General features: G+C 42.1%; 1 protein-coding gene and 1 pseudogene across 9 annotated transcripts in view; one reads left to right on the top strand and one right to left on the bottom strand.

The window, feature by feature from the left end:
- Nucleotides 1–17,826, top strand: part of Ctnna3 (catenin alpha 3) — a 1,585,684-nt gene that overhangs the window by 74,061 nt on the left and 1,493,797 nt on the right. For all 9 annotated transcript variants that reach the window (XR_010060727.1, NM_001426985.1, XM_039099277.2 and 6 more), the window contains exon 2: nt 17,534–17,637. Coding sequence is in view for 8 of the 9 variants with exons in the window: in XM_039099277.2 (XP_038955205.1) it covers nt 17,534–17,637 (104 nt within the window). In the remaining variant the exon portion in view is untranslated. The remainder of the gene's footprint in view (nt 1–17,533; nt 17,638–17,826) is intronic.
- Nucleotides 666–1,293, bottom strand: Ube2v2-ps1 (ubiquitin conjugating enzyme E2 V2, pseudogene 1; annotated as a pseudogene).

The raw sequence follows: 17,826 nt of genomic DNA, 5'->3' as shown, positions 1-17,826 counted from the left end.
AATTGTTATTTTATACGGTAACAGTTGCAGAGTGTGTCATCAGAGGAGGGGAGTGAGGTCATCGTGTGAAATTCTTTTTTTTTTTTGAAGACACATTCCATATTTTATTTACATTTTAAGACTAACTTTCATCTCAAAACCACATATCCAACCCTTTTTGTTGTCTTCACTTAAAACTTCTAAGCATGTTTTATTAAACAAAGACTGTAAACAACTTATCATGTCAACAAACGAGAACAGCTTTTAACAGAAATTCAAAACCCCAAACATCTTTTTATTATAAATACAGGTATAAAAACCATCCTGCACCTATGTTTGACACTAACAGTAGTCAGCACCCACACCGCTTCAAGGATTAACACAATTGGTGACTAGTCATTATGTCTGCTACTTTAAACAATTCCATCTGCAGCTCTAAATATGGTGGATAAAGCCTGCCAGTTCTGTTCTTCCTTCTTGAGACTTTACTTTCAGAAAAACAAAGGTTCCCGTGGCCATCTGACACTCTTTTGCCATGCTTCTGTCTTGACAACCTGAATTCCATTTTGAATGCTTCAGATTCATGTTTAAATGACAGTGCTTTTAAGAAGAGAAAGAAAAATTGTGCTGCACTTCTCTTGTTACCTGAAAACATAATAGGTGCACATATATTAAATATGTTCTTACAACTGTCCAGGTCATGTTTACCAGCTGCAATTCTTTTACTTAATGTGTGGGTATTTTGCATGGTAATATTTAATCAAGACATTAACATGAGTAGAAGGTTGTTGATTTAAGACAAGTTTGAGATCCACTAAAATTAGTTGTTGTATGTCTGTCCTTCTGGTGGCTGTGGAAGCTTCATATTTTCTTTGGACATCATAAGACGTCTTAGCTCTTGAAGTACAACTTTAATGTTATAGGAATTTTGCCATTTTGCTCATACTGGTATGCTCCGTGCATCCACCATTCCGCTGGAATTATTGATCCCATTCATATTAATCTTCGTTACAAATCTAACGGATGGAGGTGCTTCTGGGTATTTAGATCCGCATTCTACTTTCAGGCTGTATATTCTGTTTTCATAGTTTGTCCTTGGTGGCCCAATTATCATGCCTGTCCACCTTGTAAGTGTCATGTCTTCATCATCTTCAAGGCCCCAGCTAACCGTACCATCACCTACTCCCTTTTGTCCTTCTTCAAGTTCTTCCAACAAGCGAAAATTATGAGGAACTTTAACTCCTTGAAATGTAACAAGCACAACATCCATTCAACCTCTTCCATTTCTACAACCTAGATTCAATAAGAACTGTGGACACCCGTGAAATTCCTATATGCAATGTTATTTTCAATTAAATCAGAAGTCAAACCCTAGCTCTTTGCCTCCATTACATCAACGACGACAACAACAACAACAAGGGCAGGTCGCCAACATGGATCTGAAGTAATGGTACTCGCTACCAAGCCTGATCGCCTGATTTTGTCCTTGGATTCCATATGGAAGACAGAGCGAACCAAGTCCCACCAATTGTCCTCTGACCTTTATAAGCGCAGTCTGGTATTCATGCTCCTCCTCAAAATAAATAAGTAAATCAATCAATAAGTGTAAAACAGAAAATTAGTCCCAATTAGCTATTTATACTCAGAGGGACTTGATACCTCCATATAGGTAGAGGTCTTTTTCCTTTGCTTTACATCATATTGGTCAGAGCAATCCCCCCTCCATTTTAGTTTTTGTTTAGGGATACATGTGAGGAAACAAGCTCAATCTTGGAAGCACATATTTTAATTTTGTTTAGATTTTGCACAGCTCACCATTGTGGGAGGAGGAAAGAGATCAATTTGATGATTTCTCAAAGAACATCAGTGTGCTGACTGGTTTTGTGTGTCAACTTGACACAAGCTGGAGTTATCACAGAGAAAGGAGCCTCCGTTGAAACGCCTCCATGAGATCCAGCTGTGAGGCGTTTTCTTAGTGATCAAGTTGGGAGGATCCAGCCCCTTGTGGGTGGTGCCATCCCTGGGCTGGTTTCTATAACAAAGAAGACCAAGCAAATCAGGGGACACAAGCCAGTAAGCAGCACCCCCCCCTCCATGATCTCTGCTTGAATTCCAGTCCTGACTTTCTTTGTTGTTGAACATCAATGTGGAAGTGTGAGCTGAATAAACCCTTTCCTCCCCAACTTGCTTCTTGGTCATGATGTTTGTGCAGGAATAGAAACCCTGACTAAGACAATCAATAAGATGACCATTCCAAGATTCAATAAACAGAGCTTCAAATCTAGGAAGTTCCTAAAAGTTTTGGTTACAATGTGCCTGTGATATCCAACATCTGTTCTAATGTAGACTGTTTGACTCTGTTGGATCGTGAAGTCTTGGAAGCCGAGGTAATGCAAAAGCACTGTCTCCAGGATAATGGCCCGTAGTGCATTACGACGGTGGCTCCCACTCAGGAGCACGGAGCAAGCCTCTGACACAGCACCCCTGGAACTGGTTTCAAGGTTGTAGTTCAGATTTTTTCCCCCTCTAGCATTGTTCAGGCACATTGCATTCCTAATTAGTCCACGTGTAGGAATTACGCTTTAGATTTTAGTCAAGAGACCTGATACAAGGAGGCACCGGAGGGAAACTCTGCTTTAGACTGTAGTTAGGAGGATGGAGAGAAAGCAGTCTTGAATAGTAGATGAACGATGTTAGATAAACTAAATGTTCATAAGCAGATCCAGCTGTCTCTCTGAAGATGGGAGAATGGCATCAACTAACCCTTCTGAGCTCCTGCTAGGGGCCTGAGCTCTGGGCTAAATTATTTAGGATATGTACGCCTATGCACGACTTATTTCACCTTGAAAACTCTTGAGGAGGGTACTCTTATGCTTCGTGTTTAACAGATGGTGAAATGAATATTCGAGGGAACCCAGCAGCTTGTCTATAAAGTTCCCAGGGAAGGGCCGGGAGAAATGGCTGTGCGAGCAAAGATAGCATCAGGGCTGACAAACTCCATTCTCTCAGCCCACATGGTGGAAGGGTAGAGCCAATTTTCATAGTTGTTCTCTGACTTCCAAACTTGTACTCTGTGTGCGTGTGCATGTGTGCGCGTGTGTGTGTGTGCGTGTGTGTGTTCATGTGCATGTATGTTTGTGTATGTGCACTCATGTACATGTAAATGAGTATGTGTGTATTCATGTGCATATATGTGTGTATATTCATGTGCATGTATGTGTTTATACATGTAAATAAACATATACATGTAAAAGCAAGGGTCCTGGTGAGGAGAGAGCAGAGTTTGGGTTTTTACTTAGGTAGTCCAGTGTCAAATCACTGAGACCCAACAGTACTGAAATGTTGGGGAACTTAAGAACCCTTTAGCAGAGTGTGTTTGGGGGTGGGCAGGACATCTTGAACTGGCTGCCACGTATTGCTCTGCTATAGTAGAGCTGAAATCTAGCCTTCCTTTGCTTGTACAAACCATGAACCTTCCTGCTGACATCTGCCGGATTGGAATTACTCTGACAGTGTCATGCATTTCCAGTTCTTCTGCCTGGATAGGGCACATTTTTATAACTCACTCAAAGGCAGCTATCAGTGTGCTATCATGTTAATTACTTTCTCATATTGATGTGATACAACTTACAGAGGAAAGTGTTGACAGTCCCTTTGTCACAGAAGCATGGTAGCAGGAGGCTGTCTGAACACAGTCACACAGGAGAGGAGAGAGGGAGAGGAGGGGGTTGGGGGGAGAGGTGGGGGTTGGGGGAGGGGAGGAGAGAGAGAAAAGGGGGGATTTGCAGGAATTGGAGCGAGGTTATAAATCCTCGAAACCTCTGTGAAGCACTTCGTCCATCCAGGGTGCACATCCTAAAGATTCTGTAACTTCCCAAATGGCACCACTAACTGGAGCTCAAGTGCGAATACCTAGACCCGTGGGGACACTCATTCAATGTCTTTCTTTTTCTCCCTCTGTGGCTGACCGGGCTAAGCAAGTGCTCTACCACTGAGCCACACCGTTGCCCTTGCAGTCCTAGATGGAGTATGAGCATCTATATTTCTTCTTTTTCTTAATGTGACCTTTAAAATTTTTTTGTTGGATATTTTATGTATTTAAATTTCAAATGTTATTCCCTTTCCCCCCTCTCCCATAGCCCCTCCCCCTTCCCTCTGCTTCTATGACGATGCTCCCCCTCCCACCCACCACTCCCACCTCAACACCCTGGCATCCCCTACACTGGGGAGATGAACCTTCACAGGACCAAGGGTTTCTCCTCCTATTGATGCCAGACAATGCCATCCTCTGCTGCATATGTGGCTGGAGCTATGGGTCCCTTTATGTGTACTCTTTGGTTGGTGGTTTAGTCCCTGGGAGCTCTGAGGGGTCTGGTTGGTTGATATTGTTGTTCTTTCTATGGTGTTGCAAACCCCTTCAGCTCCTTCAGTCCTTTCTCTAACTCCTCCATTGTGGTCCCTGTGCTCAGCTGCAAGCATCCTCATCTGTATCAGTAAGGCTCTGGCAGAGCCTCTCAGGAGACACCCGTATCTGGCTCCTGTCAGTAAGCACTTATGGCATCAGCAATAGTGCCTGGTTTTGGTGGCTGCATATGGGATGGATCCCCAGGTGGGGCAGTCTCTGGATGGCCTTGCCTTCAGTCCCTACTCCACTCTTTGTCCCTGTATTTCCTCCTGTGAGTATTTTGTTCCCACTTCTAAGGACTGAAGCATCTACATTTTGGTCTTCCTTCTTCTTGAACTTCATATAGTCTGTGAATTGTTTCTTGGGTATTCTGAGATTTTGGGCAAGTATCCAATTATCAGTGAGTGAATAGCATGTGTGTTCTTTTATGATTGGGTTACCTCACTCAGGATGATATTTTCTAGTTCATTCCATTTGCCTATGAATTTCATGAAGTCATTATTTTTGATAGCTGAGTAGGGCATCTGGGTTCTTTCCAGCTTCTGGCTATTATAAATAAGGCTGCTATGAACATAGTGGAGCACGTGTACTTGTATGTTGGAGCACCTTTTGGATATATGCCCAGGAGTAGTATAGCTGGATCCTCAGGTAGTACTATGTCCAATTTTCTGAGGAACCACCAGACTGATTTCCAGAGTAGTTGTATCAGCTTGTAAACACTGACAAAGGGGCTAAAACCATCTAATGGAAAAAAGACAGCATTTTCAACAAATGGTGCTGGTTCAACTGGAGTTCAACATATAGCAGAATGCAAATTGACCCATTCTTATCTCCTTTTACAAAGCTTAAGTCTAAGTGGATCAAGGACCTTCACATAAAACCAGATACACTGACACTAATAGAGGAGAAAGTGGGAAGAGCCTCAAACACATAGGCACAGGGGAAAATTTCCTGAACAGAACACCAATGGCTTGTGCCTCATAAAGTTGTGAAGTTTCTATAAGAACATCTATATTTCTCTTCCCTGGTAAAAACCTCTGAGACCAGCAGGCCTCTTTCCAGGGCTCTCACACCAGCCACACTTCTTTATTTATGTATATGTGTGTGTATCTGTGCGAGTAGATTCCAGGTCTGTACAGTGCCTTTGGAGGCCAGAAGATGGTGTCAGAACCGCTGGGGCTGGAGTTGTGAGTTGCCAGACCTGGGTACTGGAAACCAAATTCAGGTCTAGAAGATCACTAATTGGCCTAAATTGCAGAGCCATTTTCCTAGCCTGCACTTTTATTTCCTTTCTTTTGTGGGGAGCTACAAAACTCCCTATCAAGGGAAATCCTGAGTGAATGTGTTGTTTGACATGACCCAACCATGTCAAGACCACAGACCCATGGGAAATTGGCAGAGGCTTCTACTTATGGGTCAGTCATGGAAATGAGATAGCCCTCCTCTGGTGCCAAGGTGAGAGCTTATGAGTGATCTATGTGTGCAAACACTAGCAATGTCAATTTCCTCCTCCCAGATATTTACAGCCTGAGACTGCTAACCTACAAAGATCTTCTATGGAGACTAGCAAGTTAGCCCATACCCCCAGCTAAACTTCATAAACATGCTGAAGGTGCAGTAGTACACTCCATCAGAGTGTACACAGCCCACTTGACGCAGCCCTTTTGCTTATATCTGTGGTTTCTTCAGTACCATTGGCTGTCTTTGTTCCCTGGATGCTCCTAGTCAGGGTTTCAGGGTCATGACAGGTTTTCATTTCCGTGTGTGTGCAGTGTGTCTGTGTGGTCGTGTGCATGTGCGTGGGGAGATGAGGTGGATGTTGAGAATTATCCTCAGTTTTGTTCCCACATTATTCACGGAGTCAGGGCCTCTCAATCGAACCCAGAGCTCACCGGTAAGGCTAGTCTCACTGGCCAGCTTGCCCTTGGCGTTGCTCATCTCTGGTTTCTGAGGCTGGAATCACAGGCTGCCATACCCACCTGGTATTTTCTGTGGATTCTGGGACTGACGCATCTCACTAACCCACTCTGTTCCCTTTCATGCTGGTGATCTCCCCTGCCCCCTCCTTTGGAGACAAAGTCCCCACTTTGTAGTCCTGGCTGGCCTCGAACTCACAGAGATCCACCTGCTGGGATGAAAGGCTTATGTATATTTGTTCCTGGCCCTAGCATTTATATTTTCAGTCCACACCGAGTTTGCCAAACTCTGCTCTTACACATATCAGATTCGAACACAGGTTACCTAGTGCGCACCTTCATGTTTTTAGACTCTTTTACCATTGTGTCTACCCTCACCCCAGTTAATGGCAACTTTCTGTCCAGTTGCTCCAGCCAAAAAACCTTAAAGGATATCATTTCTCTCCATCTTATAGACTCAGGAATTCCAATCGACTCAAGCATCAAAACGTATCTGCCATCGGCCTGATACAGCCACTTCTGTTGCAATTATTCAGGTCTGGGACATGATGATAGTTTCCAATTTCCATGGTCAGTTTGATTGGAGGAAGACTCCCCCAGGAGGACCGCAGTTTGGTGTGCCAGTGAGGACGAGTCCAGATACGCTCAACCGAGGGGTGGTGGGGAAGCAATACTCTATGCGGCAGGCAGCATCACAAGGGCTGGGGTACAAGATTGAGGCTAAGGGAAGGCTAAAGACAGCTGCCTTCTGCCTTCCTGTGCTTCTTGATCAACGCCACAGACCAAGCCTCCCCAAAGCCAGGCCCTGCTGAGTTTGCAAAGGGCTTTCTGGAGGGTTGGGAACTAGAGGGTTGTGTTCTAGGGAAGCCTTAGATTCTGTAAGCAGCGTGTAATGAGGAATTCTGGTGGGAGTGCGGAAGTCTGCAATGCCAATAGAAGTGTGCTCTCCTAATATTCTTCTCTGGTGTTGCTAGACCATGAGTGAAACACAGCATGGGCGGTGCTGGAATAGAGACACACTCAGGCCGTGCTGGCTTGTACCGATGTATGACAAACTCATGCCTCTAGTGATCCCCCACAGTTGACTGCATTTAAAAATGAGTATTAATTCTAAAAGTAATTCAAATTTAATTTCAAGCAGGGTGATATAGTGAAAGTTCAGCCATTTTGTGGAAAAAGAGATGGGGAAGGATGCAATGGGTGGGTTTGCCTTGTCTTGAATTTCGTTGCCAGAGAGATCTATTACTGCAACTGAGAGAGTTATTCTGGCTGGGCTTCTGAAAACTGTAATTTTATCCCAGTCTATCTCTCACCAAATCTATATTTCTCCCACTTTATAAAACCATTAGATAGGGGTTAAAAAGTGGTAGATTTCAAACCAGTCTCAACAAGACCTTTATAAAAGCAAACACCCCATTATATGGTATCTAAGTCCTTCCTTATTCTGTTCTTCCGAGCCCAGGACAGTGCTGAGGTGATGGCTGTCTGTAGGTGATGGCCGTCTGTAGGAGGTGGCCATCTGTAGGTGATGGCTGTCTGTAGGAGATGGCTGATTGTAGGAGGTAGCCATCTGTAGGAGGTGGCCGTCTGTAGGAGGTGGCTGTCTGTAGGAGGTGGCCGTCTGTAGGAGGTGGCCGTCTGTAGGTGATGGCTGACTGTAGGAGGTGGCCATCTGTAGGAGGTGGCCGTCTGTAGGAGGTGGCCGTCTGTAGGTGATGGCTGACTGTAGGAGGTGGCCATCTGTAGGAGGTGGCCATCTGTAGGAGGTGGCCATCTGTAGGAGGTGGCTGTCTGTAGGAGGTGGCCGCCTGTAGGTGATGGCCCTCTGTAGGAGGTGGCCATCTGTAGGAGGTGTCATCTGTAGGAGGTTTTCTTGAGCATTTGGAGGCCCTTCCTCACTCCTAATATTTTATAGATGATAACACCCTACTCCTAAGTCTTTACTCCGGACTCACGTTGTCAAGTTCCTGTAGAGGCTAGTCACAACCCGACAGGCTTTGACCTTTCCTCAGCTTCATTTGCAAACTTCTGCCATCTCCCACTACGGACCAACCCGATTTCCAGTCAGTCAGGGTTACTGAACAGGACAGATACCAAAGATCAGAAAGGCTTTTCATAACACACAGCACTTATTCACAGAATGGTAATTGTGTATAGCCAAGGTCCTTCAAGGACTTAGCTTATTATTTTATAATTCTGTCATGGAAAGGTAAGCTTCTCAATAACATACTCTACCTAATGCGAATTAAATACATGGATGCTGACCAAGAAGATAACCTCGATTTAATTAGGTTTATATTTTATCTCTTGGCTAAAAACATTCTACACATGTGTACAATTTTTCTTTTCATTTTTTTTCTCTTCTAGATTCTAGTGTTCAATGTAGCTTTGGAAACCCATTGTGAATTCTGCAGTGAAGACATTTTTTTTTGTTTTGTTTTGTCTTGTTTTTTTGATTCAGGGTTTCTCTGTGTAGCCCTGGCTGCCCTGGACTCACTTTGTAGACCAGGCTGGCCTCGAACTCACAGAGATCTGTCTGCCTCAGCCTCAGAGTGCTGCAATTAAAGGTGTTCACCACCACATCCCACCGTGAAGACCTTTTTAAAGTTTTGTGAAAGCTCACTTCAGTCTTATTTTAGTTGACAATGATGTCCTCTCTCTTTGTCCCTGAGATGAAAAATAAGTGTCAACAATCTTGATTTCTTTTTTAAAAAATATTTATTTCATAAAAATATTTACTATATGTGTGCTTTGTCTCTATGTGTGTGTGTGTATGTATGTATGTATGTATGTATGTATGTATGAATGTGAACCATACCTGGTGCCCAAGGTGATAGGAAGGTAGAGTCAGAACCCAGAAGTAGAGCTACAGACAGTTGTAAGCACCATGTGGGTGCAGGGAATGAAACCTGGATCCTTTGCCAGAGCAGTGAGTGCTCTTAATCATTGATCCATCTCTCCAGCCCCAGTTTATTTCACTTATAATTGTGTGTGTGTGTGTGTGTGTATGTGTGTGTATGTGTGTGTGCAGACACATGCTTGCTTGTAGGGGTCAGAGGCATCATATCCCACGAAACTCAAGTTACAAGAGATTATGTGCTGCCTGACGTGACTACTGGAAATTGAACTGGGGTCATCTGAAAGGGCAATGTGTGTTCCTAACTACTGAGCCATCTCTCCAGCTCAACAAATTTTGATTTTAATGTACCAGAAACCGCCATAAGCAGGTTAGCAGGCTAAAAAATGAAAACCCTCAGTGAACATGCATTTGATAGGACTACAGTGTTATACACTATAAAACGTATCTTATTGGGTCACACATTGAAGTATGTCAGTATTGGGGCTGCAGAGATGGTTCAGTGAGTGGTTCAGAGTATGTGCTGCTTTCCCTAAGAACCTGGGTTCTGTTTTGGGCACCTATATGGTGGCTTACAACTGTCTGTTGGTGCCAGTTCCAGGGGATCCAACACCATCTTCTGACCTCTGTCATCACCAGGCAGGCACGTGGTGCCCAGATGTACATGCAGGTCTCACACTCATCCTTGATGTCTGTGTTACGAGGAAGGAAAACGATGAGGGGAATGACTGAAAACCAAACTCAAAACACAACGTTTTCTCCTATGTTGCAGTAAGAGAACACAATTGTTAGTGGTATTTGAATTATTTTTTTAAAGAATATTTTCCATATTTTAACTGAATGTCTGAGGAAAGAGACCATGCTTTTACATTTAAAAAGGAAATTAAACAGTGAAAAGGAGTGGGACATTGGATGGTAGTGGTCTATACTGTAGGACATAATAACATTATATCACATATCACCTAGCAGTGATCCACACACATAATTATATTATTATAACATAATTATATATTTATGCAACAAATTATATTATATAAACATTAACCATGCAATTAATTATATATTTATATGTAATTATAAATATATTTTTATTTATCAATCTATATAATATACTACATATATTACATATAATTTTACATATTATATTATATAACATATGGTTATATACTTAATTGTATATAATACATACTTGTAAATACTCTTATATAGTATATAATTATATAATTAATTATACGATCAATGTTATATTTATACATTAATTATATTCTATAATATATATAGTATATATACTAATATATTATACTGTGTATAATATACTATATAATTAATATATAATATTAACATATGATATTATAATATATAATCCTATATAATTATATATGATATCTTATATAGTACATGATTACATATAAATATGTAATATAACTATATATAAAATAAATGATATATGGTTATATAATATAAATATATACTTGTACTATATTATAATAATATATTATGCATACCTAATAAAACCTGAAATAATTATTTGTAGCCAAACTGGGTTTTGTAAATAAAGGAGGGCCAGACATGGTGGCTCATCATTTTAATCCTAGCACTTGGGATGCTGAGGCAGGAGGGTTGAAGTCAGCCCAGGCTATGTAGTGAGTTCTAGTCTAGTCTGAACTGTCGACTTCAAACCCGGCTCCAATACCAAACAGACCAACAAGAGTAGAGTGATAGTAATTCCTTGTTGGCAATCTGCGATGGAGTTCGGCTCACACTGAGAACAAGGACGAGCTCGATTGCCTTGAAGTGGGAAGGGCGCCCCAAGGGGCTGTTGGGATTGTGTTCAATAAGAGAACTGTCTAGAACAGTGCTGTCTCAGAAGACTTGTTCTGTCTCTGTAATCAGCTATGCTGGTGGTTTTGTTTTGTTTTGTTTTTTCTTCTTTTATTTTTCAGAGCTGGGGACCGAACCCAGGGCCTTGTGCTTGCTAGGCAAGCGCCCTACCACTGAGCTAAATCCCCAACCCTATGCTGGTGGTTTTATATAAAACTGCCAACGTTTAGTGTAAATGGATAATGCATAATATATTATAGTTATCTCCAATATGGCAAGAGGAACCTCAGGGTGCCCCACTTGACTTATAAAGTGTATTTTAATTTCTTGTGTTGACCACACAATGCTTTGATAGTGTCTACGAAATGAATAATGTGCACTGATGCCTTTAATAATATAGAAAACCTCGGAGCATATGGTGGTTCTTAAATGCTTTTATCAATTATTAAGTTTGTCATAATTGGGTCCCTCGAGACTTCAGTATAATTGTCCTTGTTTTTAGTATTAAACTTCACTGAAGACACATGAAAGAATTAGGAGTATCACAACAATATTGATTCTAGCACATTTGAAGTTCAATATTTAGATTTAGTACAAACATGATGCTAAGTCACTGAGGAATGCCTTTCAGAAAGTTTCTGGTTTTCTTAATAACACTTCAGATATACATTTAAAGATTCTTTGGCGATGTCACATATGCATATTAAAATTTCAGTGTTTTTTTCACCTTTCTCATTACATTGCCTCCTCTCATTCCCTTCCTGTGTCTTCCATGTAAACCACCCCCACTTCTGTGACTTTGTGTGTGTTTGCATGACCCACTGAGTTTAATTGTGGTTGCTTCTATGAGCATGGGTAGGAGGTTATTTACTGGAAAGTGAGTAACTTACGCATCCATACCCCTGAAGAAAATGACATCCTACCCTCAGCAGCCATTAACTGCCAAGAGGGAGGGGCAGGACACTGTGAGCCCCTCCCCCCCAGGTCACGGTGAAATGTGGACACACACAGTCTTGTGTGGGCAAGCACCTATGTTACACCACAGTTTTATTACATTTTATTTATGTGTGTCTACACATGTGTTCCTCAACATGCACGTGGAGGTTGGAGGATAACTTGCTGTCAGGTCTCTCTGCTTCATGTGGGTCCCAGGTGGCCTTAGTCTTTCTCTGCAGAGCCATTTGCCAGCTTACGTTTTATTTTTTTATATTAAGAAAACCATAGCACGGCGGTGTAGCTCTTTCATCCCAGCACTCGGTAGACAGAGGCAGGAAGATCTCTGAGTTCCAGGGTAGCCTGGTCTATTTAGAGAGTTCTAGGACAGCCAGGGCCGTTTACTGAGACCCTGCCTTAAAAAAAAAGAAAGAAAAGAAAAGAAAGCAATGTTATAGAGAGTAACCACGTTGGGTGATATCTGAAGAGCAGGACTCTACAGCATTTGCTTCTATTTTCGTTTTCACAAATTTTGTTATTAATATAAAAATGATGTGACATAAAGTTGAGGACCAAAGTACATGATTCTTGCTCAGAGGGCGTTTCTGCCTCTGTCCCTCTCTCTGTATCAGCGTCAAGGCTTAGAGGCGTTCTTAGTGACAGGCCGATCCTTCTATTTACACACATTGTCATGGACAGAGGTCACGGTTAGCTTTGATGGATTATGGATCCAGGGGAAGGACCCAGCATCGCCGGGGAGATTGATTAGCACACAGGTGCAGATTTCACAGAGCTAGGCTAGAGGTAAGGGAAGAATCAGGGGTGGGGGTGGGGGTGGGGGTGGGGTGGGATGGAGGGTGGGGAAGTGGGCGGAGACTTCCACTGGAGGGACGTGCAGGCGCATAGACTCCGCCCACCAATTCTGATGTGTCTCTTACTGGTGGAAACAATATAGGATTGTTGAGATTAGGAAGAGATTTGAAAAGATTGACACCATGACAATTTGTACTCGTCCACCTAGCTACCTATTTATCGACAGTAAATTAAAAAGAAAATAATCACTTGCCCTTATAGTTAAAACTACTAACTGAAAAAACCACCCCAAACCCTACACAACCCCACCCAACCCAACCCAACTCAAACCAGTAATAGCAGCAGCAGCAGCAGCAGCAGCAGCAGCAGCAGCAGCAGCAGCAGCAGCAGCAGCAGCAGCACTACCACCACCCTAAAGCAATTATCGTGCTTGCTATTTCTTTTTTTCCCTTCATGGTTTCAGAGGGATTCTTGGGTTGTTTTCTTGGGGGTCAGGGGGAAGTTCATTAAGCTGTAGGAATCTATGGGAGACAGGTAGACACTAAGTGGGAAGGCTGTCTATTGATTTGTGTTTCTGTACGTTATAAGTTTTTGTCTTATTTTTTTAAAAAATGTTATTTTAAAAATATTTTAAGTGTATGTGTGGTTGAGCTTAAGTCCGTGCACCATGTGTGTTTAGGGCCCACAGAGGTCAGAAGAGAGGTCAGATGTCTTGGATTTGGAGTTACAGATGGTTGTGAGCTGCCATGTGCATGCTGGGAACTGAACCCAGGTCCACTGCTAGAGCAGTAGATGCTCTTAACTGCTGAGCCATCTCTCCAGCTCCAGATTTTTGTTTTTTAAAAGTAGGTCAAGTTGACATAGAAAAGAAATATGTACTTTTTCTTTTTCTCTGTGGACCCTGACTAAACACTTCCTGGTTGACAAGTGACAGGGTAAAAGTTGATATGGACTTATGGATTTAGTGATTTGGCCAATAGTCTTTATGGCTGATTTTATTAATTTCTGTGTCAGTTTCAATATGTTATGATATGCCAGTCATGACTATGTGACTAAGAATATATAGTTTCTTATACAAAAATCTCAGTAATTGGTTCGTGTGTGTGTGTGGTATGTGTACATGTTCATGTGTGTGTGCATGCACATATACAGGTGTGTTTAATGGTCAGAGGTCAGTTGTGTCTTCAGCATATACTTTCCACCATATTTTAAATTATTTTAAGGTACTTTAACGTATTATTATTGTGACTGGTATGTGTGGGTGTAGCTGCTTCTATTCTCATGCTAATTAGATTTCCCCAAAACCTGTTTGCAGTGCCCTGCTTGTAAGACTGAGGGACCCTGTCCCCAGTTGGTTTCGACTAGCAAATAAAGTTGCCAGCAACTAATGGCTGGGAAAGAAGACAGAGGCGGGGCTCTTAGGATTCCTGGGCAAGAGATGGAGGAGGAGCAGGAGGAATGAGTGACTTGGCATGTCAGTGAAGGTGAAGGAGAAGAGAGACATGGTGGGGCCGAGGGCATAGCCACCAAAATTAAAGTTACAGTTTCTTACAGTGGTACAAAAATTACATACTGATGCAGGTCTAAGGTTCTTCTCATTGGTATAAATCTTGGTATATTGATACAAAATTTAAATCAGTTTTGTTACTCTTAGGCAGACATAATGCCTATGTAACTCATTTAAGAATACCAGGCTTAGACCCAGTCCTTCTAATAGCTGGTATTACAAACTGTTTAGGATGATTAAGTAATGCAAGTTAAGGGCCAGGTAGTAAACTCATGGCTATATTTGACTTTGATTTAAAAATAATAAAATGTTTTCAATATTATTCAAACAACTAGAAACAACTAAGAGTAGTCAAGGTTTTACAATTCAGATTATATATATATTCTTCAAAAACACCAGAAATCCACAAAATACAATATTTAAAATTATTTCATTATTAATAGACCTTTTGGCTAGAAGACACGTCTGCTCCTGACAATACCCCCACCCCACTTCAAAGAAGATATTGAACATCAGAGCCTCCATATAGAGTTGTTCCAGTTGTGGCAAGGATTATCCTAATTCATCTGCAGATAAAAACAAAAAACATATAACAAAAAACCTCCAAAACAAAAAACAAACAAACATACACCCCCACCCCAAACAAACAAACAAACAAACAAACAAACCACTGTATAGGAAAGGACCCATGATGCAGGATAAGTAACAGCTTGGCTCTGCCAAGACAGGGTGAGATAGTCCTTCATAATTCCTGCTTCACTTAAAATCTCTCAGATGGTTCTGGGCCAGAAGGCTGAAGACTGATGCTCCAATGTTATGAGGAATATAGGGGACTATCCAGGCAGTCAGCTGTCTCTACAAATTGTTTAAAATTTAAAAATCTATGTTTTTATGCTTCTTATATATTCAGATAATATTTAATTCATTCTCAGATCTCTGACAGGTTTGAAGACTAGTTATAGTCTCATAATCAAACTTGAGTTGTTTAAGCATTAAGAAAGATGATCTAGATTTGTCAAGATGGTTTTTCAGATGGTAATACAAGTTAAAATCAAAACATAATTAAGATATAAAATCATAAAGCTCTTTAAGTTAGGAGAGATGTTAGAGTAATAGACCTAAGCTGACAAAGTTAATAGACTAGACATTGCTGATGTATATTACACCTTGTAGTTTACCTAACTGTTAGAACTGTATTCAATGTATATATGAGAGAAAGGCCCTTTTAATGGACAAAGGGGGGGGGGAAGTAGCTGCTTCTACTCTCATGCTAATTAGATTTAAAAAAAGAAAACCTGTTTGTAGCATCCTATATGTAAGACTGAAGGTCCCTGGCCCCAGTTGGTTTTGATTGGTAAATAAAGTTGCCGGGGCCGGTGGCTGGGTAGGGAGACAGAGGCGGGACTTTTAGGATTCCTGGGCAAGGGACTGAGGAGGAGCAGGAAGAATGAGATCTGCTATGCTGGGGGAGGTGAAGGAGAAGAAGAAAGATGTCATGGAACAGAGGGCATAGACTTCATGTGCGTGTGTGGGGAGTGGCTCCTGAAGACCCCCCGGTCCCCGATGGGGTCTAGGGTAGCAAAGATGGAGTATAGGATTAGTAAGTAATAACTCAAAAATATCGGGGGTTGGGGGGCTAGATCAGCCACAAGGAGGTTAGGAAGTGGCCCAGCCATTGAGCTGTTTGTCTTTCATTCAGGAACCCAGAACACTGGGGCAGACAGTGAGAAATGCACTGCCACTGCCGTGATCAGTTTGACTCGTGTTCCTTGTGTACTGCGACATGTGGGTATCGTGAGTGTGGAGATCAGGGAACAACTTTGCACAGTTACTTTTCCATTTCCACTTTACTTGGTTCTAGGGATTGAGCTCAGGCTTGTCAGGCCTGGTGCTTCTACCTGCCCTTACACCAGTCCTCTGTCTTAGCTTCTGAGATAGCATGTCTCGCTGAACCTGGAGCTTGTCAACTCAGCTGCCTGGCTTGCCGGCAAATCCAGAAACCCTCTTGTTTTCACCTCCTTGTTGCCTGGATTATACCCACCTTTACCTCCATTTTACATGGGTGATAGAGATCGCAACTCAGACCTCGATGCTTGTAAGTGGGCACTTTAATGAATGAGCCATCTCCCCATCCTCTTGACTTTCATCATCATCATTATTAACTTTTTTAGACAGGGTCTTACTATGTTGCCCTGGCTGCCTGGAATTCACTGTGTAGATCAGGATGGCCTCAAATTCACAGGGATCTGCTCTCTTTGCTTTTCTAGGTGCAGGGGTTAATGGTGTAGACTACCACAGTGGCTAAGGCTTTTCATATCTTAAAGACTCATTCATAATAATATTAATTATTATCATTTTCTCTGGTGACTTAGTTATTTTCCCATTGCTGTGATAAAACACCATGACCAAGGCAGTTCATGAAAGGAAGAATTTATTTGGACTTATGGCTCCAGGGTTTTAAGAGTCCACCAGGTACAGAAGCACTGCTGCAAGCTACAGGCATAGTGGCACACGCAGGAAGCTGAGTACTCATTTCTTCAACCACAAGCACAAAGCAGAAAGCAAACTAGCGGTAGAGCGAGACCTTAAGCTCTCAAAGCCAAACCCTAGTGAGGCCATACCTTCTAAACCTCCCCAAACAGTGCCTCCAATAGGGGTGGGGAGTATTCAAACATCTGAGTCTGTGGGGAACGTTTCTCATTCAAGCTGATATATCTTTTTCCAAATATCAATGCTTTCCCACGGCTTCTCCTTTTTCTCTAACAATAACTACTCACATTTTTTTTTATTAGTTTCCTTTCTAATCAAGCAATAAAGTTGCCCCAACCCAAAATTCAAATTATAACCCAAATTCTCAAATAAGTGACCTTAAAAACACACAGAGATGCATCCTATGTACTGTGTCTCCTCTATGTCTTGATAAGAATGGGCAAACATAGAGACCACCTGAGCATTGTGGGTGTATGGAAACAAATGACTTACCTGCTGTTGGATGCATGTCCAGAGATTGACAAAGGCTTTAAATTAAGATTGCGGACCAGGTGGAAACCCATTTGATGAGTCTAAAGTCAGATGAACTTGCTAGCATTCATTAGCACTAATCCCAGGCAGCATAATCTCAGGGAACAGCTTGGTAGTGTCTTGCTTCTTTCATGGTGGATTTAGTACCCTGAGTCTCAGAGGACTGAAAAGAAGTGCCAAATAGAAGTCTCACTTATCCTATGATTGTCAGGAACCCTCTTCTTTGGAAAGATTTCTCTCCACTGATAAGCATTCTGTTTTTTTTTTCCCCCTGTGTGCAGGCAACATGTCAGCAGAAACACCAATAACCCTGCAGATGGACATGCAGGATCTGCAGATCCAAACGTTCACTGTGGAGAAGCTGCTGGAGCCTCTGATAATCCAGGTATGGGCACTTTGGATGCTGCAATGTGCAACAGCCATGTTTGAGCATTATTTAAAGCAGTGGGAATAGCAATGAGCCAAGGAAAGCCAGCACTCAGGAGGCACAGTGGCTAAGAATGTTAACATCTTAAAGAGTCGATGATGATGATGATGATGATGATGATGATGATGATGATGATAATTTTGTCTG

Source organism: Rattus norvegicus, chromosome 20 (assembly GCF_036323735.1).
Source record: "Rattus norvegicus strain BN/NHsdMcwi chromosome 20, GRCr8, whole genome shotgun sequence".
NCBI lineage: Eukaryota > Metazoa > Chordata > Mammalia > Rodentia > Muridae > Rattus > Rattus norvegicus.
Note: the sequence above shows the minus strand (reverse complement) of the source record. Positions and strands in the feature narration are given on the sequence as shown.